The following is a 25,475-nucleotide window of genomic DNA, read 5'->3' as shown; positions in this document are numbered from 1 at the left end:
AGAGATAAGTGCACATTCACAGATGGGATGCAGATTAAGGAGACTAATGGTATTTGCTGAAGTAAATATTGCAATACTTCGTATATAAAGTTTATTTTATTTAGTTTTAAAATTATATCGAATGAAAAATTTCTGTTTTTAATGTTTGTTATTAACAAAAGAGAAAATTTTTTAGTAGAATATATTCAAATATCAAATGAATGATTTCTAATAATGCTTTCACCACATGTTTTTCTTTTTAGGAAAGACTATTTCACGAGCTATCCCATGACATAGAGGGTTAACTATTTTAAGATAAAAACTTTAATGTAGTTTTTACTAACAAAGTTTAAATTTTGTAAATATTATTTAAAGTAAATTGATTCCATATTCAATATAAATAAACAATATTCTAATACATTGGTATAAATCTTCAGTTATTGCCGTTTTTGATCGTCCTGATCCGTTCGCTTCTTTTATCACTTCTCTAAATTGACAATTGATCATATTTTCTCCATTTGAAAAATTAGAAAAAAAAGCCCATTTTGACGGATTCCTGCTACTACAGGTGTTAAATGAATTTGTATCATCCTATATACGATGTATACAGTTCTGTCATATACGTGTGTCTAGGAAAATGCAATTCTAAATATGGATACGAGGAAAGTTCTAACTGATGCGCGACTATAATTATTTATTATAACTACTCATGATAACCAAATCGTTATTATTATTATTAATAATCCAAACATTCAGGAAATAATAACAAATTGCTTTTGTTTATTGAACCTATTTTATATTCATTGCCGAAAACACATATTCCTTCAGAATTCATTATAATATAAAGAATTTAGATATAAAATAAAGATGAAATGAGATACCTTTTTTTCGTTAGGAAATAGCCCTATATAAAGAATTTACAATTGTGGATATTCTTACTTATTATGGTAACTTATATGGACTGGAGATGAACTTCATTCTCGATCGAATCGATTTTTTAGTCAAATTTCTGGATCTTCCTGATAAAACTCGTCTTATAAAAAATCTCAGGTATAAAATAAATAAATATATAGTTTCTAAATGAAAATAATAAGGTTTATATAATTATATATATATATATATATTATTTTTAGTGGTGGTCAACAACGTCGAGTTTCTATCGCGGTAGCTTTGATCCATCTCCCTCCTCTTTTGATATTAGACGAACCTACTGTTGGAGTCGACCCCCTTCTGAGACAAAAGTAACTATTTTTTATTAATATTTTACAATGATAATTTTTCCTATAGAAGAGAAATAACTGAATTTATTATATTTTTATTTAATAAGAATTTTTGGTATACTAATAAAATAATTAATTTTAGTCACAAACTAGAAGAAAGCGTTCGAGAAAAATTGCATATAACTGATATTTAATTAAATCTAATTTAATTTCGATATATTACTAAATTAATTATTATTGCAATTGAAAAAATTGTTTAAAAGAATGTTTATTTTTCCAATTTATATTTAACAGTCTTTCATTGTTTTTATTCTTATAAATGAAATAATAATAATTTTCAACTTTTGATCGATTGATTTTTGATCGATTGATGATTGACTTTTGAAACGTAATCGATTGATCGATTACGTTTCAAAAGAAGAATGTTTCGAAACTAAAAGAAGAAGAGAATCCAAATTCATAAATATTTGGTGGTTCAAAAGTCAATTAACCGAGAAAACATTTTAATTAAGATTATTTTAAGAATGATTAAAATCGGTTTAGAGCAGATTCCGTAAACGACCGAATGCAGATGTTCCAAACTAGTTTTAATAGTATTTTAAGCAAGATCAGATAACCGAGTTGTCGGTCCGCTGCTCATAAGGACCCGGAATCGAATCCGAGCAATCAACCCCAGGAATTTTTCTAGGATTGTCTGTCCAGGATATATTTTGTCCCGTCCCTCACTAACTCGGCGCTACTAAATGGGCTTGGCAGAGCCAATAATGTGCATGGAAAAAGGCCCTCTCATTAGTGACTGCAGGGAGGCGGGTCAAAAATGAAAATAAAATGTTAGAATATACTACGTATCTCGGTTAACTGGCTTCTGGGCCACTGTATATCCGAAAATATGCTGTTACAGTGTTGGAAATAAAGTATAAAATAATTTTTTTTAAATTTGTAATAATGCATTATTAGAATTTGTAAGTCTAAATTTGAGTCATTATTGTAATAATGAAATGTATTCTACGACAGTGATTATAGGTAGTACTTGATATGTGAGATCCTCGCGATGATAATCGCAGCCCCCATATCAAACGTATACGTAAAAAGTCGAACCTCTTTAAGATAAAGAGAGACGGCCGATCGGGATTACGCAAAATGGGAGTGTGTTTTAGGCTACGTCCTACGTGCCACGTAGGATAATTTAGTCAAAAGAAGTCAAAAGTCAAAGAGGAAAATTTCGCCCCCTCCTTATTTGGGTATCTCAATTTAAAAGACTAAAATTCAGTTTCGTCACAGAATAAGTAATGAAAAATTCCGTGCTAGTGTTGCCACCTTATTAAAATCGCTGACCCGGACGGCAGGTGAGGTTTGTTCGAAAAGAAGTTGCTGACGCATGCGTATGTCATTTTGCAATGCGAAGAATAATGTGCTGTGCATGCTGGTTCTAAATCAGTTACAGTTAGCGACTCGGGAGACTTGGATAAGAGTAACGCAAGTGACCTAGCTCTATTGGATATTGGAAGTGTATATATATACGAATAAATCGTACAAGCAAAAACAAAAAAATAAAAAAAAAGATCAACAGGTTGCGCACGATATCCCCAGACGGCGAGTCGATTCCCGGACTATCCGGATGGATGGTAACACTATTCCTTGCTCATTTCAATCGGTCCGAGTCGTAGGTGGACGAAAATATGAAATAAAATGGTTCAAATTCTTACAAGATATTATTATTATTTATTGTGAAATTTTGCCGCCCCCTAAAAAGTGCCGCCCGGGGCGGCCGTCCCTGCCGCCCCCACTACGCTACGCTACTGATATCCGTCCCGTTATTGTGTAAATGTGAAACAAAATATTTTGTCTTTCTGTTTTTCCTTTTTATTCAAAACTTAAAGGCAAATTCAGCTGAGGGGTTGGGACCGTTCCACAGCCCCACTGATTACTATATAGAAAAGTAGATTAGCATTATTATTAAGTGTAAATTTTATAAATGTATTCGTAATAATTGGCAATTTTTATAGTATATGGAATCATCTCGTAGCGCTTTCGACTAATCAGAAAATGACAATCATCATTACAACACACTACATTGAAGAAGCCAGGCAAGCTAATATGGTAATATTCTATTTTAATTTAAAAAAAATACGTTAAACGCAATTTTTTATATACTGTAAAGCAGTGTTTCTCAACCTCTAACGAACCGTTTCCCCCTTCAACGTAGTATCGCCCCCTTCAATAAAACCGTTACGTAGTATCGCCCCCTTCACTACAAAATTCCGATGCCGAGGACAAGGCTAACGCCAAATTCGTACTGCATCGAATAGTCTAGTGACTAGTATAATGTTATTTGTTTAATTATTGTACGATATAACGAATAAATTATCTAATTATTCTTAATATAATGTTTTACTATATCGCCCAGAAAATTGTTTTTCGCCCCCCAAAATATAAATTGTTACTAATCGCCCCGTCAACATGGAAAAACGCCCACATGGGGGCGATATCGCCCCCGTTGAGAAACACTGCTGTAAAGATACTGGTAATGAATGATAACTTAAATACAGACTATATCATTATTGGGCTGCAATTTGAAAAAATTGTAGGCATATAAATTTTCTGTAGTCCATCCTTTTATCTTTCCTTAGAGCCGCCAAAAACTAGCGTTTTTCGAGAACAAAACGCTAGTTTGCGGCGGCTCTTAATCTCGAGAATAGAGTTTGAAAGAAGAGACCAGATATGACAACATAGGGCAGGAGGCCCCGATTAACTATATATGAACTTCCGATGCAAACCGGAAGTCATTTTATTTAAATTCAAAAATTTTCCCCTGTAAAGTGTTAGATAGATGACTGGCACGGCTCTATTGTTAAGGACAAGTATGATGTACTGTACATTGGCAAACAACTACTAATTTGAGGGGGAGAGAATATATTTTAAAAATATGATTAAAAATTGCAGCCCGGCATTGTGACGATCTCAATAAATAATTGCTCGTTATTATTACTTTTACTCTCCATGTGGGCACTAACAGGGCTTTATTTTCAAACCTGTTGTGGCATAGAAAAAAGTATCTTCTTACAAGTTAGTGCCCACAGTGTAGAAAGAATGAAAAATGAAAGAGTGTAAAAAACGTAACTAAGTTTTGTATTATAATTTTATTTTTGAGTGACCAACCTAATAAACTTTTACAAATAAGTAAAACTATGGTGGCAGATCATCCAATGCTTTTGATTTATGAAAGTAGATCACATCCTTCTAGAAATTAGCCAGGCCTGTTTTAGACTAAACTATCAATCAGTATGGAGGAAATATATTTTTATTTGACTCGAAACTAACTTTACGGGATAAACTAGTGTAGTTTTTTTGTTTTTTTTTCGTTTGTTTTTTCTGTGGACGAGACAGTAAAGGCGTCAATTCATCGCTTTGGGAGACCTAGGTTCAAGTCTGGGTCGATAACCTTAATAATCTTTAATGAGCGGCCCATTCTTGACCACCTGGTGCCCCTATTATAGACCTAGCCGAATAGAAAACCTTAGCTTTCGACTAATCAGAAAAGGGCAATCATCATTACAACACACTACATCAAAGAAACCAGGCAAGCTAATATGGTAATATTCTACTTTAATGTTTAAAAATACATTAAACACACCAAGTTTTTATATAAAGATTCTTCCAAATTCACTTCAAAGCAAATTCAACTGAAGGGTTTGCTTGGTTGGTTTGATAAGTTATGGCAACGCAACACTTGGGCGATGTGCCCAGAGAGAATGCCTTCCGGGAAGTCTTGTTTTAAATGGTAACTGGCCCCTATTCAGGCGTTACAGACATGGAGAAAATCCGAAAAATTCCACGTAGCCAGCCTGTCGTGGCGAGGCGCGAACCCATGACCGAACTCCCAGTGTTCAGGAACGGAACGCTTGGCAATTAGTGGAATGGCCAAGCGTCTCAAGCCACTAGAAGCTTGAGACGCTTCTAGTGGCTTGAGACACAAGCCACTAGAAGCGTCTCAAGACACAACCTCTTCTCATCCTGAGAAGAGGTTGCCAGTAGTGGCAACCTCTTCTCAGGATAGTCAGTCAGTCAAGTATTATTTATTAAAGTAACACCAAACTTAACGCGACACCAAAGTACATACTTGGTGTCGCGTTAAGCATGACCAAGGTAGAATACAAGGAGATACCAAAGATATGTGACAAAGTAGTGAATATACAATAGAGTGATATAAAATATAATAAAATACACAAAACAAACCTAAGCCCTACAAAATGCAGAAAAAACAAAACAATACAAATGCAATACATAACAGAACAAAACAATACAGATACAATACATGACAAAACAATAAAAGTTACAAAGACAAAACATAGAAAAAACATATGCCAGTACAGGTAACCCCCGTATAACACGGTAGTTACGTTCCAAAAAATTGCCGTGTTTTGCGAATCCGTGTTATGCGAATCAAAGGACTAGTACGAAAAGGAGGGTTAGGTTCTGAAAATTAAAAAACATGCTACTATATTTTCACAATTAAGTTAAATATCTTTATTAAAATTTTCTGAAGTGATACATATTAATATAAATTAAACAATGTTTTCTTTGTCATCACTAAAAGCACTATTAACCGAGAGCGTTTTATTTTTGGCAAGTTATCGTTATCCTCTGAGCATTTTTCTGCATTATTTTCAGATTCATGCTTTACCTTTCGCAAAAAGTGTATGTAATTTTAGATTGCTTGCTTCTAGTTAAAAGATCTTTATAAATTTCCTTATATGGTGCTAAGCACTTATGGAATAAGGGAAAAACATCTGGCAACACCAGAAGCAGAAGCGTCGAGATATGGCAAAATTGCAACATTTTTCGCGAAGAACCATATGTATGGAGACGAGAAAAGAAAATTTACACACTGAAGTACTAATAGTTCACGAAAATAATAATTTTCGTGAACTATTAGTACTTAAGTATGTAAAAATTTATTACATTTCATGTTGTACGAGGGTTTTACCCATTTCTCGAACCGTGTTAGAGTGAATCCGTGTTATAAAAGTACCGTGTTATACGGGGGATGGTACCAATTCTCGAACCGTGCTATAGAAGTGCCGTGTTATACGGGGGTTACCTGTAATATAAAACCGGAGTTAAAGCATATACAGTAGACAGCTATATGGCTGGGAGTTACATGTTACAAGATTAAGCCGTTACAGGTGACAGTTGGCAGTATTTCTTTGCCAGTCTGGAGAAGGCGCGATAGATTTCCTTGTTAACAAGTGAGTAAGAGTGGCATGACCAAGGGATGCCAAGGTTCTGTAATAGAATTCTAATCTCCAGTTGCTCTGCTTCAAGAATGGGACAGTCAAAAATGTAATGAGTTCCGCTGTCCTCAACTTGACAGAAAGGACAAAGATGTGAAGGATGGTTGGCGAAACAAGAGAGATATGCACTGAACTTTCCATGTCCAGTAAGAAACTGAGCTCGGCACAAACCACTCAAGCTTCATAAAGTCACTAATGTTTGGAATATAGTTATAGGTAATGCAAGTGTTGTTACTGTTTCACATGTTTTGCCAGGTAGAGAGGGTGTCCTTCCAGTGGAGCTGGCGTAAGGTGTGCTTCCTTATCTTGTCGTAGATGACAGGGATGGTATTGTCCGTAGTGGCTGCTTTGGCAAGCTAGTCAGCACACTCATTACCAGGAGTGCTCTGATGGGCACGTGTCCAGGTAATGGAGATGGTATTACTAATACTGTTGATGATGTTCCTGATCTCCGTGGCGAATGGGTGTAGATTATTGCCCTTGATTAAGGAGTACGCAGATAAACAGTCAGTGATGATTTGGATGTAACTGGAGAAGTAGTTGTAGACCAGAGGAGGATCATTTTTATGGCAAGGAGAGCTCAGCCTGAAAAACAGTGCATAAGTGACTGAGACGATATTACTAGAAGTGTACTTCAACCTGATTGATGTAGACAACAAAACTGCAGGCGACAGAGTCGTGGATTTTGGACCCGTCAGTGAAGATTTCCACAGTGGAGATTTGTGAAGTAGTTATCGAGGTTCTTGAAATCATTTTCAAAGAGAAGGGTATTGGGGAATGGATATGGAGACTCATAATTGTAGCAGTTGATAAGGCGGCACTGGAATTAATTGCTTCTCCCCGTTTGATGCTTTGTATCTTCCCATTGAGCTGGCTAATCAGGTCGATGGGGGCTTCCTGGAGTTGATTTCAATATTGCGATTTGAAGCAGTACGATAGCATTTAGTAATGAGCATAAGTGCCCGACGTTGAGATGAGATAAGCCTTCGTTTGATGTGGACTTTGTTGGACGCCCAGCCCCCAGCCACCGCAGGCATAAGTGACCAAGGGAATATAAATCTGGTCGTAGATTGTGTTCATGGCATCCGATGAGAGACCCCAGGTTCTTCTAGCTACCTGAGCAACCCATACGGTTGGTGACAGCTTCAACGTGACCGTTCCAGAAGAGGCGATTGTCCAATATTACACCAAGGTATTTGAGGTGTTTTTCTATTTTGATGTTTTTACCATCCATCTTGATCTGGGGACCCTTAAATAAACATTAGGTTGGCCAGATTTATTTAGTACAATGCCTTTGGTTTTGAGAGGATTAAAGTTCAGTTTGTGTTTAACTCCCCAGTTGTGGATTTCCCTTAGCATGTAGCTGCCTCTGTGCCGAAGTCAGCCCTAGAGAGAATCCCTATCAGGACCAAGACATCGTCCGCATATGCTATTAGTTTATCTTGACCAAAGTTCTATTGGAGGAAAGCGTTGAATGTGACGTTCCAGAGGAGAGGTCCGCAGACAGAGCCTTGTGGAATCCTCTGGTGATCCTTTTTTTAACGTGATGTTGGCCCTTTTGTAGAATGGCATACCTGTTATTCAGATAGTCTTTCATGATGTGGTACAGATTGGTGGGGCGGTAGAAGTTTCTCAGGATAAGGGATCCTGAAAAGAGAGTAAAAAATTAAAAACTCTTTCTGTAAAACTAACAGAAGGTTTTTCCATAGCCATCACGAATTCACACTGAGAAATACCTATCAAGTCACCAAACAAAAATTCTGAGCAGAGCCTAACTTGAATCCGGGTATCTTAGAATAGCTGGTTGATGTGTTTACCATCTTGGACATCCTGTGTATACAGTAATAGTGTGAAGATGTATCATCAAATAAGAATTATTAATGCATAAATTTTAACAGCCAAATGGTCGAGAAGTTAAGATGGTAACCTACAGCTCTGAGGGACCCAGGATCGAATCTGAAAAGGTCGAAAATCCCAGGAATTTTTCGGGAAATGGTCCGTAAGGATGTGTCGGGCCCGGCCCCTCACCACCCGGCCATCCAATTGCAGACCTTGCCGAACCCGTAATGGGCTTGCTAAGCCTCATAAGGAACTCTTTCCCTGCCCCACCTATTGGCACTGCAGGATTAAAGAGACTATGCCTTGTTTATCGGCTCGGTCTGATACCTGACATGGTAGACAGGAACAACATAGCTGGGCCACATCGTACATCTTTCGGGCTCCCATCCGCACCCAGGCCCAGCCCTCTAACCTGGCATAACTTTTATGTTGTGCAGTCTGCTATGCACTTAATGGTCCACAATACTAAATCTTTTTAGCTCACTTACATACATTATAGTTCAGACTCTCAATGTAACGGACAGCGGAGTCCCCTTCCCTACAAGAAGAGGGGGCCCAGCCTAGCGCGTCCACTAGGCATATAGATCATAGATTTATGATCTGTTCCATCAAATCCTTTAGTTTCTTTATGTTTCCTTTACTAGCTGCTAGCTTTCGAAGTACTTGTTCGGGCGGCCTAGACCAGTCGACTTGGTCGGCCCCTCGGTGGAAATCCTCAGTAAGAGGACAGTCAAGTACAACGTGTCATTCGTGCCTCGCCCTCAGTACCATGCATCTGATCTCATGTACCAGTGAATTGTGATGGTACCCGTCGTTTAAAGGCTGTAGCGACAACTGGCTATCAGAGTAAACTGTGACCGGCTCTGGACCCAGATGTGATAGGATCCACTGGGACAGGCAGAACTGGTGGACTCCAGGGCCACCAGTTCTGCCTGGAACATGGACGCTTCCTCATTCAGTCTGACTGACTGTTCGTACACTTGCACTTTGTCACAGAAGACGCAGTACACGGCATCTACTAAGCTGCCGTCTTTTGAGCCATCGGTGTATATTTCAACACCCGTACCAGTTGGTTCACTGACATCCCAGTCGAGTCCATTCCTATGGGCCAGATGGACCTTGAAGACATCTACTCTATGCCTAACTCTAACTGGGTACTTCTGATTACAATGCATGGCCTCTATTCCTTCTACTGTGGTTCTGTAAAAGGCCGCCTCTTGGCTGACCACCAAGCAGCCCGGCCAAGACCAGGGCCGCCTCCGTAGACACAGTTCTGTACGCTCTCGTGATCCGCAGGGCATTGGGTCACTGGATCGTGAGCAACATCTTGCTCTGTTTGACATTGGCAGAGCCTTTCCACCAAACACCACAGGCATAGCAGATAACACGCTCTACGCACATCTTATAGATGGCTCGAAGCACTTCTCCGCTTAGGCCGTAGTCTTGTCTAGCTAGTCTTGATAGTGCCGCTATCATGAGGTTTGTTCTTTCGCGAACATTCCTCAGGTGGGGCATCCAGCATAGTGTCTGATCGATGATAACACCGAGGTACTTTAACTCATTCACCTCTCTGATGGGGTTACCCCGAATCCGGAATATTGGTCAGCAAGCCAACACTCCGGTTCGGGCCACCGTTAGGGCCTCCGATTTCTCGGGGCTGAACAAGAGCTTGTGCAGCTCTCCCCAGCGAACGAGTCATTCTATTGCTTCGTTGCCACGACTCTCCATGTCGCTACAGCTGTGGCCAGCAACTATTAGCAACAGATCATCTGCATATGCCTGCAACTGGGCATCATTCTGAAGGACTAGTCGCAGTACTGTGTCTGCTAGAACGTTCCAAAGTAAAGGGCCGATACAGGATCCTTGGGGACAACCCCTCTCCAGTATCTTCGTATAGCTTGCACTTGGTGTTTTGTAAATTACCTCGCGGTCGCCCAGGAAACTCCTGGTAAGCAATACAAGGGTGGTTGGCAGGTTCGCCTTCCTCAGTTTACCCACTATGGATGGCCACCAGACATTGTCAAAAGCCCCCGTGACGTCCATCGAAATGAGCGACGTGTGGAGACCCTGCCGGCGGTTCTGGTAAACCAGAGAAACCGATGTAGTGCACGGCAGGTAGACAAGTCCGGCCGGAACCCATATTGGTGTGGGTGTAACAGCCCTTTCCGCGTTAAGTGGTAATACACTCTGTCACTAAGTATTCTATATAGAACCTTCCCTAGGACTGGCAAGAGACTTATTGATCTATATGACTTCGGTTCATTCTTCGGGCACCTATTCTTATGAATAAACACAAGACGCGCCCATTTCCACTGCACTGGGAAATGACCCAGGAGCAGACACCTCTGATACAGAGCACGGAGCAGGCCAGGACGTTCATGTTACAGAACCTGTACCATTTAGGCCGTGATCCCATCAACGCCAGGTGCCTTCCCTTTCCGTAGGTTGTCAATGGTGTAGGCTACCTCAGAGTCGGTCACTGACACAGGCATCTCAGCCTCAAGAACGGGCAGCTCCACATCACTTTGAAGCCGCCTCTGTTCTTCGGTATTGTCAGACCGCTCATCACATGGAAAATGCGAGCAGAGCAGCACCTGAAACAATTCCTCCTATGTGGAGATTAGGGTACCATCTGGTCTTTTGATAGACTCCAAGACCGTACTACGCTTAACCTTGCCCACCACTAGATTGTAGGGGATTAGAATGGGTTATTGTCACTGATTTCCTGACAGAAACTGAGCAATGAGGTCTTTTTAGCATCGTTCAATTTGTACTTGTACTCAGCATTGGCTCTCCGGAATTCCAGTTTCCTGGTTGCCCAAAGGTCATCATCCCTGCATTGTTGAAAGCGTCGACAGAGCACCCTCACATGTTTTCGTAGGACACTCAGTTCCTGGGTCCACCAGGGAACTGACCGGTGGTTGTTGGCAGTGCCGGCCCGAGGCAAGTTTTAGGATGGAGCGAGATCCTATTATGGCGCCCCCTTGGTCAGTAGCGTAGCGAACATAACTGGCGCTCGGGGCACGACACTTTATTGGCGCCCCCCTCCAGAAACACATATAGTTTGTCTTGGAGACCATTTGGGCGCCCATCTGCGAGTGGCGCCCAGTGCTTGATACACCTCCTTGCACTCCCTTGCTACGCCACTGTCCTTGGTTGCCCCAAATTTATACCCTTTAATTTTCTTTACCACTGAGGCGCCCTCTAGGACTTAGCGCCTGGAGCGGCTGCTCCTTTCGCCCTATGGTAGAGCCGGCTCTGGTTGTTGGGCCGCCATCGCGTGAGTGTGCAGTCTCCTGCTCCTCTAATAGCCTTGGTAAGGTTGGCCACAACTTCCTCCAGATCCCTGACACTCTCAACCTTAGAGACTTGGGTGGCGATATCGGCTGTCTTTTCAATGAGGCATTTGCTAAAGTGATTGCGGTTTCCAGCGGTAAGCTTATAACAACAGCTCAGCCAGGCAATCGAGCTACACATCACCTCAAAAGTAATGAAGCGATGGTTGCTACAGCTTTCCGCACCGATCGTTTCTCATTGCGAGGTCAGTCTCAGCATAGTTCCACTAACGATGGAAAGGTCAATCCAGCTTTCACCCAGAGATGAGGAGTAGGTAGCAATTCCGAACGGGTTATTCAGGATATGCAGACCCCACCCCTCCACCGTCTCCTTCATCATGTTCCTGTCTGGATCGTCCACGGGGGACCCCCACAGTGAGTGCTTGGTGTTAAAGTCACTGGCCAAGACAACCCGACTGCAGGGTAGGACAACCCCTTTGAGTTTACTCAAAAGGCCTCCGAGTTAAAGTGACGGCGGGCGATAAGTGGAGACCACGACCCAGGTGCAAGTGGGTGACCATATCTCTATGGCCACCACGAGTCGTGAGATATGGATAGCGTATGCATCAACATCCCTGCGTGTGAAAATAACTGCAGTTTGACAATCATCACCTTCTTGGGCAAAGGCATTCCATTGTAATGAGAGACCACTGACTTTTCCATGTACTAGGTATGGCTCTTGGAGCAGGATGATATCAATTTCCCGCTCCGCCACTTCCACCTTTAATTGGGCGGTAGCGGCGCAACACTTCTCAGCATTAAACTGCAGTATTTTGCAGCCGCACTCGTTCATCTGCTGTGTGTTAAAGAAGGCAGTATCGAACACAAGAGACACATTCCCGTTTACTGACCAAAGTCAGTCCGAGCCTGAGCTCTCTCGAGCTCCCGTGTATAACACGGGCAGCTGGCACTCATTGCTGAGTGGATGGTCCCCATCTGTAGACCAAACTTTTGGTTTGCTTTGATGCAATTAATACATCTAAGTGTGGTGGCCTTACACTCCTTGTAGGAGTGGCCCTCGGCGCACCTGCTACAAGCTTGGGCTGCTGCTGAACAACCCTTTGCTACGTGATTAAACCCATAGCACTTGTAGCACTGGGTGATTGCCAAATATCCCTTCACCCTATTTTCGAGTCCATCCAACATGTAACTTACCCCTTTTCAGGAGGTCATTGTAGACTCTAAGGGAGGCCTATAGTACCCAGTTTACCAGGCCTCCCTTTCCCTTAAGAGGGAAACGAGGTTGGAGTTCCCCAGGCTCCACCTTGATGCTATTTTGACTTATTAGAGTCTCCACGAGGGACTTGCTCTTGATGTCCGGGCTGACATCGAACAAAATTAGCCTCGGTCGTCACTTTTGGGGTAGTCGACATTCGACTACCCCAAAAGTGCTGACCCGCAACGCCGACAGGCCTTCCGTCACTTCCTTTTTAAGTCTCGCGACATCCTGGCCCTTCGTTACCTCTACCGGAATGCCATTGTTTTGGATTTGGTGTACATTTTTAATGCCAACTCCTAGCTTGGTGGGGTTGATGTACGTCTTTAGTAGCTCACATGTGTATTCGCTACTCATCGTTTTGTCCTTAGGGTAGACCAGGAGTGTATGCTCCGTAGATAGAACCCTTTTTGGCTTTGCATTAGCCCGTGTCCCCCTCTTGGGTATGCTGTGGGGCCGGGCAAGCAGCGATGGTGGCATACATGGCACCACTAGGCTTGACTGCTTTGCTGTGTTTATTAGCTGATGAAAGTGTGAGTGGTGACTGTTTGCCATCCAAGACCTCCCTCAGGGTCTTGTTCTCCACCCGGAGAGAGGCAATCTCAACCTCCTGGACGCTAAGGATGGCAGTGACTTTGCTGAAGAGACTGTAAATAGTCGCACACGTTGACTTTTGACATTGATTATCAGTTTTGGCCAAGAGCTTAGTAAGCTCATTGTGTACACCGTCTAAAGCGACACACCTTTCCTTTACCGTTTCAAGCTTACCCTGTGTCACCACAGGTGCCGACAACAGTGTTTCAGCATTCACTGCTGGACTTGTGTTCCCAGCTGCTCTGTGGTAGAGCCTTTTTTGGATTTTGGCCTGCCTTTGTTTTTAGCTATGGGTTTTCCCTTTGCTATGGTCGCCGCAGTGCCAGTGGGTTCTTCCTTTGGCTTGTCACAGCAGGATTCCACTACCTTTGCTTTGGCTGCCTTTGCCCTTCTTTGCCTTCGCCTTGCTCGGCTATTGGCAGGAGCGGGCCTCCACTCGCTCTCCTTGCTAGAGGATGCAGTGTCAAACACCTCACTACTGTTATCCCCAGAATCAGAACCAGAGTCCAAAGCGGATCTGCTGGCCTCTATGGGGATGGACACTTTGACAGTGTCTTTGGTCCCTTCAACATCGGGTTGCTGAGGTGGTTGCAATGGATCAACAGCAGGCTTGCATTTCCGCAAGGTCCGCTTCTCTTTTGGTGTAGCACCATCTTTGCTACTTTTTGCTTTCTCTCCTCCCAAAGGCATCTCGTCAGGTCTCGTAACAATGGTAGCTTCATTAGTACCAGTCACACTAAGAGCCATATCGCACGCAATTTACATTGTAACCAAATTAACAAGAAAAAAATAACGGAGGAATTAGGGTGATCATGACCTTTCACGGGTGCCCTGACCCTGTTCAGGAATCAGAGTGTGCATTTAAGAGCTAGCTCTGACTTCGGACTCACTGAGGGCTTGTTTTGGCCCTCTTATTTCCGGGTCGTCACTGCTTGGCCCGCTGCCGGGACAGCTACCCATTTAAGTGGCCTCCTACCCAAGGTTACCCCAGCCTGGCTGGTTGCTCAGCTTGGGCCGCCCCATCATCCCTACTAGGAGATGCTCTTCCTGTTTCCAGTCCTCCATGATCATATATGGCCATGCAACGCATTGTCAGGCCTTTAAGCACCACTCCCCCAAGGAGATAGGGAAGGTGGCCCTATGTCCAAGGAACGGCTCTGCCAACTGCCCGCCAGGATAGACACCAGCGAGCAGGATCCCACAATCCACTGAGGACGATATCCCCCTGGCCACCAGTGAGGCTTCGGCATGGGAGTACGACTCCTCACCCCACTGGCTTCGGCATGCAGGTCGTGGCCCCCAAGCCAGCACCAGGTGTGCAAAGCCCGGTCTTCCTCTTGGGACACTGGTTCTTCTTTTACCAGACAGAAGGAGCTTTACGTGGTTTGCGTTACCACGGGCTAGGGCTAAGTCGGCTGCATTCAACCGCCCTTTAAGAGGAAACATTGGCCTGATGCCACCGGGTAGATGCAGGAGTTTGCTTTGTGTGTCTCACATCCCAGAGGGTGCGGATTGTCATGTCCTTGGTCTCCAGTCTCTGTACCGACGCAGGATTTGAATCCAGAAGTTTCGGTGTCCGCTGTGTGCTCCTGTATGTGTTATCAGGGACATAACCTGTCGGCCCAGAGTACAATGCGTATCTCGCTACAAGCAGATGATTTGACCATCGCGAGTAGGGGACTCGGGACCGTTCACCGAAGCAAAGAGTCCCTACCACATTTCGATAGCACCTCTATCGAGTGCCATCACACCGCAGGCCAATGGGTGCTTACACTTCCATCGGCAGGACTACCGCTTATGGCCAGCGAGCAGGATCCCACAATCCACTGATTTGCTTTGGACAAGTCCAATCGACTACACTCTGCATATCTCGTCCGAAGACAAGTCCTCCTTAGGAACCATATTAGTAACGGCTACAGCGATCATCCTCCAGCTCCGAACTTACTGAGGGCTCATTTTGGCCCTCTTATCGCCGATACTATTAAGGATCGCCCCGTCTCCCTTCTGTTTTAGTGTGAGTCTGCATGCCACAATGCCAATTAGCAGCTTTAGTAGCCGTCTGCTCTAGCGGGGATAGGTTCCAGTTTAGAGAGAAATTAGAAACGCCGCCAGGGTCGTCCCCCACCAGAGAATGACAATCGGACAGCAATCTTTAAAAAGGCTTGGTATACAGACCCAAAGCCTATGATAAACTGACACCTCTGTAACCTTAGGCTTAAGTCACAAGACTCCACCAGCAATCGAGACCAAGACGAGTCTTTTGGGACTCAGTACCCGTCGTCTATCGCCGCCAGGCCACCCCGCCATGTCCAGGCTCGGTTCTTTACCTGGGGGGTGGGCTTGCTAAAAAGGCCTCTTAATGCTCGAGTGTGGAGAGTTAAAAAAATATGTGATTTAAAATACAATGTAATATTACCTTTCAGAAAACTGCAGCAGATTTTCTGCATTCACTTAAAATATCCCAATATGTTATCAATAAATGTTTGCAATAGATAATTTTATCGCGACTATTTATTTATAATTAACACGGCTAATTTAATTATTATCGGATGAGCTTTTGCATAATTGTGATTCGTCAGTTCGCTTTGTACAGACTAATATTCTAACAACGTGTAATAGGCACTATAATCAAAATGGCAGCTCGATATCGAAAGCAAATACTAACGGTAAAAGACCAAGTGGCTCCATTTAGTGTTTATTTTCAGGATAAACATTAGAAGATTTTATTTCGCAATTGGGTTAATAATTCTACATTAGCGACATCCTCTTCATATTTAGTCCTTCCTTCCTACAATTAGAACAAACAAGTAGACAACGAATTCACCTTAAAATCTGATACTGGAGATCTCCGGTTGTTTATAAACTATATTTTTAGTCGTGTGTCATATTATATTTCATAAATTTAAAATATTATTGGTCATATATTGAATGTTTTACAAATTTATTCCCTCAGGTAGGACTTTTAAGAAGAGGGCGCCTGTTGGCCCACGCCGATCCCGAGACCTTAATGAAAGAACATCACATGAATACGCTGGAAGAAGTATTTTTAAAATTATGCCAAAAAGATTTGGAAACTAGCGATGGAAATTCAACTGCCATCGAAATGAATAATTTAGAATACAGTAATACACCAGAAACTCTACAGGTAATAAGTACCGTAATTACTCGCATATAAGACGATCTCACATTAGGACGAGGTGTGACTTTAAAGATCAAAATAAAAAAAAATAGATTTATCAATACAATTCTAATTTTATTTCGTTTAATCACAAAATATTAAATGCACGTAAATGCACACACTGTCCCGCAAAAATTACTGGCATTTTAAACTTCAAGGAAAAATCTTGTAAAATCGACAACATAATTTGTTCATAGTAAAACTGGACAATCTAGAACCATTTTTTGCCAATTCTTAGCAGTCAAATCCACACGTCGATTACATTTATGAATTTCTCCAAATTCTGATTTCCAAATAGTCATCTGTTTTCACGTGGGATTGAATTATAACTTATATCGGGTTTCGGTGTAATTTTGGAATTAAATTTAAAAGCTTTGCTTTTCCTATTGCTATTTATCTTTACTCCTGACAATACACAAGAAGGATTCAAAGGATCCAGATAAAATACTTTTGTTTTTAAACATCAGAAGGTGAGAATCCGATAAAAAATGCGAATACACAGTTTACAAAAATTATTGCAAAAGCGAAAACATCTTTCGCTCACAGGTATAGTTTTATAGTTTTCGCTCACGGGGATATCATGACCTAAGTTTTTTGAAAAGTGAAAAATGAATAAAAACCTCGTCTTATATGCGAGTAAATACTGTAAATCTGTATCGAAATGACAGTTTGTAAAAAACAGTGGCGTGCTGTCATTAGAAGCGGTGGATACGCCGCTTCCCCTGTATTTTCTAAAAAATAAATACATATTAATTTTAATTATATGAAAATAATCGCACAATATTTTATTATANGATATGGCAAAATTGCAACATTTTTCGCGAAGAACCATATGTATGGAGACGAGAAAAGAAAATTTACACACTGAAGTACTAATAGTTCACGAAAATAATAATTTTCGTGAACTATTAGTACTTAAGTATGTAAAAATTTATTACATTTCATGTTGTACGAGGGTTTTACCCATTTCTCGAACCGTGTTAGAGTGAATCCGTGTTATAAAAGTACCGTGTTATACGGGGGATGGTACCAATTCTCGAACCGTGCTATAGAAGTGCCGTGTTATACGGGGGTTACCTGTAATATAAAACCGGAGTTAAAGCATATACAGTAGACAGCTATATGGCTGGGAGTTACATGTTACAAGATTAAGCCGTTACAGGTGACAGTTGGCAGTATTTCTTTGCCAGTCTGGAGAAGGCGCGATAGATTTCCTTGTTAACAAGTGAGTAAGAGTGGCATGACCAAGGGATGCCAAGGTTCTGTAATAGAATTCTAATCTCCAGTTGCTCTGCTTCAAGAATGGGACAGTCAAAAATGTAATGAGTCCCGCTGTCCTCAACTTGACAGAAAGGACAAAGATGTGAAGGATGGTTGGCGAAACAAGAGAGATATGCACTGAACTTTCCATGTCCAGTAAGAAACTGAGCTCGGCACAAACCACTCAAGCTTCATAAAGTCACTAATGTTTGGAATATAGTTATAGGTAATGCAAGTGTTGTTACTGTTTCACATGTTTTGCCAGGTAGAGAGGGTGTCCTTCCAGTGGAGCTGGCGTAAGGTGTGCTTCCTTATCTTGTCGTAGATGACAGGGATGGTATTGTCCGTAGTGGCTGCTTTGGCAAGCTAGTCAGCACACTCATTACCAGGAGTGCTCTGATGGGCACGTGTCCAGGTAATGGAGATGGTATTACTAATACTGTTGATGATGTTCCTGATCTCCGTGGCGAATGGGTGTAGATTATTGCCCTTGATTAAGGAGTACGCAGATAAACAGTCAGTGATGATTTGGATGTAACTGGAGAAGTAGTTGTAGACCAGAGGAGGATCATTTTTATGGCAAGGAGAGCTCAGCCTGAAAAACAGTGCATAAGTGACTGAGACGATATTACTAGAAGTGTACTTCAACCTGATTGATGTAGACAACAAAACTGCAGGCGACAGAGTCGTGGATTTTGGACCCGTCAGTGAAGATTTCCACAGTGGAGATTTGTGAAGTAGTTATCGAGGTTCTTGAAATCATTTTCAAAGAGAAGGGTATTGGGGAATGGATATGGAGACTCATAATTGTAGCAGTTGATAAGGCGGCACTGGAATTAATTGCTTCTCCCCGTTTGATGCTTTGTATCTTCCCATTGAGCTGGCTAATCAGGTCGATGGGGGCTTCCTGGAGTTGATTTCAATATTGCGATTTGAAGCAGTACGATAGCATTTAGTAATGAGCATAAGTGCCCGACGTTGAGATGAGATAAGCCTTCGTTTGATGTGGACTTTGTTGGACGCCCAGCCCCCAGCCACCGCAGGCATAAGTGACCAAGGGAATATAAATCTGGTCGTAGATTGTGTTCATGGCATCCGATGAGAGACCCCAGGTTCTTCTAGCTACCTGAGCAACCCATACGGTTGGTGACAGCTTCAACGTGACCGTTCCAGAAGAGGCGATTGTCCAATATTACACCAAGGTATTTGAGGTGTTTTTCTATTTTGATGTTTTTACCATCCATCTTGATCTGGGGACCCTTAAATAAACATTAGGTTGGCCAGATTTATTTAGTACAATGCCTTTGGTTTTGAGAGGATTAAAGTTCAGTTTGTGTTTAACTCCCCAGTTGTGGATTTCCCTTAGCATGTAGCTGCCTCTGTGCCGAAGTCAGCCCTAGAGAGAATCCCTATCAGGACCAAGACATCGTCCGCATATGCTATTAGTTTATCTTGACCAAAGTTCTATTGGAGGAAAGCGTTGAATGTGACGTTCCAGAGGAGAGGTCCGCAGACAGAGCCTTGTGGAATCCTCTGGTGATCCTTTTTTTAACGTGATGTTGGCCCTTTTGTAGAATGGCATACCTGTTATTCAGATAGTCTTTCATGATGTGGTACAGATTGGTGGGGCGGTAGAAGTTTCTCAGGATAAGGGATCCTGAAAAGAGAGTAAAAAATTAAAAACTCTTTCTGTAAAACTAACAGAAGGTTTTTCCATAGCCATCACGAATTCACACTGAGAAATACCTATCAAGTCACCAAACAAAAATTCTGAGCAGAGCCTAACTTGAATCCGGGTATCTTAGAATAGCTGGTTGATGTGTTTACCATCTTGGACATCCTGTGTATACAGTAATAGTGTGAAGATGTATCATCAAATAAGAATTATTAATGCATAAATTTTAACAGCCAAATGGTCGAGAAGTTAAGATGGTAACCTACAGCTCTGAGGGACCCAGGATCGAATCTGAAAAGGTCGAAAATCCCAGGAATTTTTCGGGAAATGGTCCGTAAGGATGTGTCGGGCCCGGCCCCTCACCACCCGGCCATCCAATTGCAGACCTTGCCGAACCCGTAATGGGCTTGCTAAGCCTCATAAGGAACTCTTTCCCTGCCCCACCTATTGGCACTGCAGGATTAAAGAGACTATGCCTTGTTTATCGGCTCGGTCTGATACCTGACATGGTAGACAGGAACAACATAGCTGGGCCACATCGTACATCTTTCGGGCTCCCATCCGCACCCAGGCCCAGCCCTCTAACCTGGCATAACTTTTATGTTGTGCAGTCTGCTATGCACTTAATGGTCCACAATACTAAATCTTTTTAGCTCACTTACATACATTATAGTTCAGACTCTCAATGTAACGGACAGCGGAGTCCCCTTCCCTACAAGAAGAGGGGGCCCAGCCTAGCGCGTCCACTAGGCATATAGATCATAGATTTATGATCTGTTCCATCAAATCCTTTAGTTTCTTTATGTTTCCTTTACTAGCTGCTAGCTTTCGAAGTACTTGTTCGGGCGGCCTAGACCAGTCGACTTGGTCGGCCCCTCGGTGGAAATCCTCAGTAAGAGGACAGTCAAGTACAACGTGTCATTCGTGCCTCGCCCTCAGTACCATGCATCTGATCTCATGTACCAGTGAATTGTGATGGTACCCGTCGTTTAAAGGCTGTAGCGACAACTGGCTATCAGAGTAAACTGTGACCGGCTCTGGACCCAGATGTGATAGGATCCACTGGGACAGGCAGAACTGGTGGACTCCAGGGCCACCAGTTCTGCCTGGAACATGGACGCTTCCTCATTCAGTCTGACTGACTGTTCGTACACTTGCACTTTGTCACAGAAGACGCAGTACACGGCATCTACTAAGCTGCCGTCTTTTGAGCCATCGGTGTATATTTCAACACCCGTACCAGTTGGTTCACTGACATCCCAGTCGAGTCCATTCCTATGGGCCAGATGGACCTTGAAGACATCTACTCTATGCCTAACTCTAACTGGGTACTTCTGATTACAATGCATGGCCTCTATTCCTTCTACTGTGGTTCTGTAAAAGGCCGCCTCTTGGCTGACCACCAAGCAGCCCGGCCAAGACCAGGGCCGCCTCCGTAGACACAGTTCTGTACGCTCTCGTGATCCGCAGGGCATTGGGTCACTGGATCGTGAGCAACATCTTGCTCTGTTTGACATTGGCAGAGCCTTTCCACCAAACACCACAGGCATAGCAGATAACACGCTCTACGCACATCTTATAGATGGCTCGAAGCACTTCTCCGCTTAGGCCGTAGTCTTGTCTAGCTAGTCTTGATAGTGCCGCTATCATGAGGTTTGTTCTTTCGCGAACATTCCTCAGGTGGGGCATCCAGCATAGTGTCTGATCGATGATAACACCGAGGTACTTTAACTCATTCACCTCTCTGATGGGGTTACCCCGAATCCGGAATATTGGTCAGCAAGCCAACACTCCGGTTCGGGCCACCGTTAGGGCCTCCGATTTCTCGGGGCTGAACAAGAGCTTGTGCAGCTCTCCCCAGCGAACGAGTCATTCTATTGCTTCGTTGCCACGACTCTCCATGTCGCTACAGCTGTGGCCAGCAACTATTAGCAACAGATCATCTGCATATGCCTGCAACTGGGCATCATTCTGAAGGACTAGTCGCAGTACTGTGTCTGCTAGAACGTTCCAAAGTAAAGGGCCGATACAGGATCCTTGGGGACAACCCCTCTCCAGTATCTTCGTATAGCTTGCACTTGGTGTTTTGTAAATTACCTCGCGGTCGCCCAGGAAACTCCTGGTAAGCAATACAAGGGTGGTTGGCAGGTTCGCCTTCCTCAGTTTACCCACTATGGATGGCCACCAGACATTGTCAAAAGCCCCCGTGACGTCCATCGAAATGAGCGACGTGTGGAGACCCTGCCGGCGGTTCTGGTAAACCAGAGAAACCGATGTAGTGCACGGCAGGTAGACAAGTCCGGCCGGAACCCATATTGGTGTGGGTGTAACAGCCCTTTCCGCGTTAAGTGGTAATACACTCTGTCACTAAGTATTCTATATAGAACCTTCCCTAGGACTGGCAAGAGACTTATTGATCTATATGACTTCGGTTCATTCTTCGGGCACCTATTCTTATGAATAAACACAAGACGCGCCCATTTCCACTGCACTGGGAAATGACCCAGGAGCAGACACCTCTGATACAGAGCACGGAGCAGGCCAGGACGTTCATGTTACAGAACCTGTACCATTTAGGCCGTGATCCCATCAACGCCAGGTGCCTTCCCTTTCCGTAGGTTGTCAATGGTGTAGGCTACCTCAGAGTCGGTCACTGACACAGGCATCTCAGCCTCAAGAACGGGCAGCTCCACATCACTTTGAAGCCGCCTCTGTTCTTCGGTATTGTCAGACCGCTCATCACATGGAAAATGCGAGCAGAGCAGCACCTGAAACAATTCCTCCTATGTGGAGATTAGGGTACCATCTGGTCTTTTGATAGACTCCAAGACCGTACTACGCTTAACCTTGCCCACCACTAGATTGTAGGGGATTAGAATGGGTTATTGTCACTGATTTCCTGACAGAAACTGAGCAATGAGGTCTTTTTAGCATCGTTCAATTTGTACTTGTACTCAGCATTGGCTCTCCGGAATTCCAGTTTCCTGGTTGCCCAAAGGTCATCATCCCTGCATTGTTGAAAGCGTCGACAGAGCACCCTCACATGTTTTCGTAGGACACTCAGTTCCTGGGTCCACCAGGGAACTGACCGGTGGTTGTTGGCAGTGCCGGCCCGAGGCAAGTTTTAGGATGGAGTGAGATCCTATTATGGCGCCCCCTTGGTCAGTAGCGTAGCGAACATAACTGGCGCTCGGGGCGAGTCCCCTTCCCTACAAGAAGAGGGGGCCCAGCCTAGCGCGTCCACTAGGCATATAGATCATAGATTTATGATCTGTTCCATCAAATCCTTTAGTTTCTTTATGTTTCCTTTACTAGCTGCTAGCTTTCGAAGTACTTGTTCGGGCGGCCTAGACCAGTCGACTTGGTCGGCCCCTCGGTGGAAATCCTCAGTAAGAGGACAGTCAAGTACAACGTGTCATTCGTGCCTCGCCCTCAGTACCATGCATCTGATCTCATGTACCAGTGAATTGTGATGGTACCCGTCGTTTAAAGGCTGTAGCGACAACTGGCTATCAGAGTAAACTGTGACCGGCTCTGGACCCAGATGTGATAGGATCCACTGGGACAGGCAGAACTGGTGGACTCCAGGGCCACCAGTTCTGCCTGGAACATGGACGCTTCCTCATTCAGTCTGACTGACTGTTCGTACACTTGCACTTTGTCACAGAAGACGCAGTACACGGCATCTACTAAGCTGCCGTCTTTTGAGCCATCGGTGTATATTTCAACACCCGTACCAGTTGGTTCACTGACATCCCAGTCGAGTCCATTCCTATGGGCCAGATGGACCTTGAAGACATCTACTCTATGCCTAACTCTAACTGGGTACTTCTGATTACAATGCATGGCCTCTATTCCTTCTACTGTGGTTCTGTAAAAGGCCGCCTCTTGGCTGACCACCAAGCAGCCCGGCCAAGACCAGGGCCGCCTCCGTAGACACAGTTCTGTACGCTCTCGTGATCCGCAGGGCATTGGGTCACTGGATCGTGAGCAACATCTTGCTCTGTTTGACATTGGCAGAGCCTTTCCACCAAACACCACAGGCATAGCAGATAACACGCTCTACGCACATCTTATAGATGGCTCGAAGCACTTCTCCGCTTAGGCCGTAGTCTTGTCTAGCTAGTCTTGATAGTGCCGCTATCATGAGGTTTGTTCTTTCGCGAACATTCCTCAGGTGGGGCATCCAGCATAGTGTCTGATCGATGATAACACCGAGGTACTTTAACTCATTCACCTCTCTGATGGGGTTACCCCGAATCCGGAATATTGGTCAGCAAGCCAACACTCCGGTTCGGGCCACCGTTAGGGCCTCCGATTTCTCGGGGCTGAACAAGAGCTTGTGCAGCTCTCCCCAGCGAACGAGTCATTCTATTGCTTCGTTGCCACGACTCTCCATGTCGCTACAGCTGTGGCCAGCAACTATTAGCAACAGATCATCTGCATATGCCTGCAACTGGGCATCATTCTGAAGGACTAGTCGCAGTACTGTGTCTGCTAGAACGTTCCAAAGTAAAGGGCCGATACAGGATCCTTGGGGACAACCCCTCTCCAGTATCTTCGTATAGCTTGCACTTGGTGTTTTGTAAATTACCTCGCGGTCGCCCAGGAAACTCCTGGTAAGCAATACAAGGGTGGTTGGCAGGTTCGCCTTCCTCAGTTTACCCACTATGGATGGCCACCAGACATTGTCAAAAGCCCCCGTGACGTCCATCGAAATGAGCGACGTGTGGAGACCCTGCCGGCGGTTCTGGTAAACCAGAGAAACCGATGTAGTGCACGGCAGGTAGACAAGTCCGGCCGGAACCCATATTGGTGTGGGTGTAACAGCCCTTTCCGCGTTAAGTGGTAATACACTCTGTCACTAAGTATTCTATATAGAACCTTCCCTAGGACTGGCAAGAGACTTATTGATCTATATGACTTCGGTTCATTCTTCGGGCACCTATTCTTATGAATAAACACAAGACGCGCCCATTTCCACTGCACTGGGAAATGACCCAGGAGCAGACACCTCTGATACAGAGCACGGAGCAGGCCAGGACGTTCATGTTACAGAACCTGTACCATTTAGGCCGTGATCCCATCAACGCCAGGTGCCTTCCCTTTCCGTAGGTTGTCAATGGTGTAGGCTACCTCAGAGTCGGTCACTGACACAGGCATCTCAGCCTCAAGAACGGGCAGCTCCACATCACTTTGAAGCCGCCTCTGTTCTTCGGTATTGTCAGACCGCTCATCACATGGAAAATGCGAGCAGAGCAGCACCTGAAACAATTCCTCCTATGTGGAGATTAGGGTACCATCTGGTCTTTTGATAGACTCCAAGACCGTACTACGCTTAACCTTGCCCACCACTAGATTGTAGGGGATTAGAATGGGTTATTGTCACTGATTTCCTGACAGAAACTGAGCAATGAGGTCTTTTTAGCATCGTTCAATTTGTACTTGTACTCAGCATTGGCTCTCCGGAATTCCAGTTTCCTGGTTGCCCAAAGGTCATCATCCCTGCATTGTTGAAAGCGTCGACAGAGCACCCTCACATGTTTTCGTAGGACACTCAGTTCCTGGGTCCACCAGGGAACTGACCGGTGGTTGTTGGCAGTGCCGGCCCGAGGCAAGTTTTAGGATGGAGTGAGATCCTATTATGGCGCCCCCTTGGTCAGTAGCGTAGCGAACATAACTGGCGCTCGGGGCGAGTCCCCTTCCCTACAAGAAGAGGGGGCCCAGCCTAGCGCGTCCACTAGGCATATAGATCATAGATTTATGATCTGTTCCATCAAATCCTTTAGTTTCTTTATGTTTCCTTTACTAGCTGCTAGCTTTCGAAGTACTTGTTCGGGCGGCCTAGACCAGTCGACTTGGTCGGCCCCTCGGTGGAAATCCTC

At 44.0% G+C, this 25,475-nt stretch overlaps 1 protein-coding gene across 1 annotated transcript in view; it reads left to right on the top strand.

Moving 5' to 3' along the window:
- LOC111639991 (ABC transporter G family member 23-like) overlaps positions 1–25,475 on the top strand; it is a 110,714-nt gene that overhangs the window by 31,594 nt on the left and 53,645 nt on the right. Inside the window, exons 3-7 of the mRNA XM_023385984.1 lie at positions 875–1,029; positions 1,113–1,220; positions 3,206–3,299; positions 16,431–16,644; positions 22,209–22,389. Of these exons, the coding sequence (XP_023241752.1) occupies positions 875–1,029; positions 1,113–1,220; positions 3,206–3,299; positions 16,431–16,644; positions 22,209–22,389 (752 nt within the window). The remainder of the gene's footprint in view (positions 1–874; positions 1,030–1,112; positions 1,221–3,205; positions 3,300–16,430; positions 16,645–22,208; positions 22,390–25,475) is intronic.

This window comes from Centruroides sculpturatus, unplaced genomic scaffold (genome assembly GCF_000671375.1).
Source record: "Centruroides sculpturatus isolate CEXI.00-Female unplaced genomic scaffold, Cexi_2.0 scaffold926, whole genome shotgun sequence".
Lineage (NCBI taxonomy): Eukaryota > Metazoa > Arthropoda > Arachnida > Scorpiones > Buthidae > Centruroides > Centruroides sculpturatus.
Note: the sequence above shows the minus strand (reverse complement) of the source record. Positions and strands in the feature narration are given on the sequence as shown.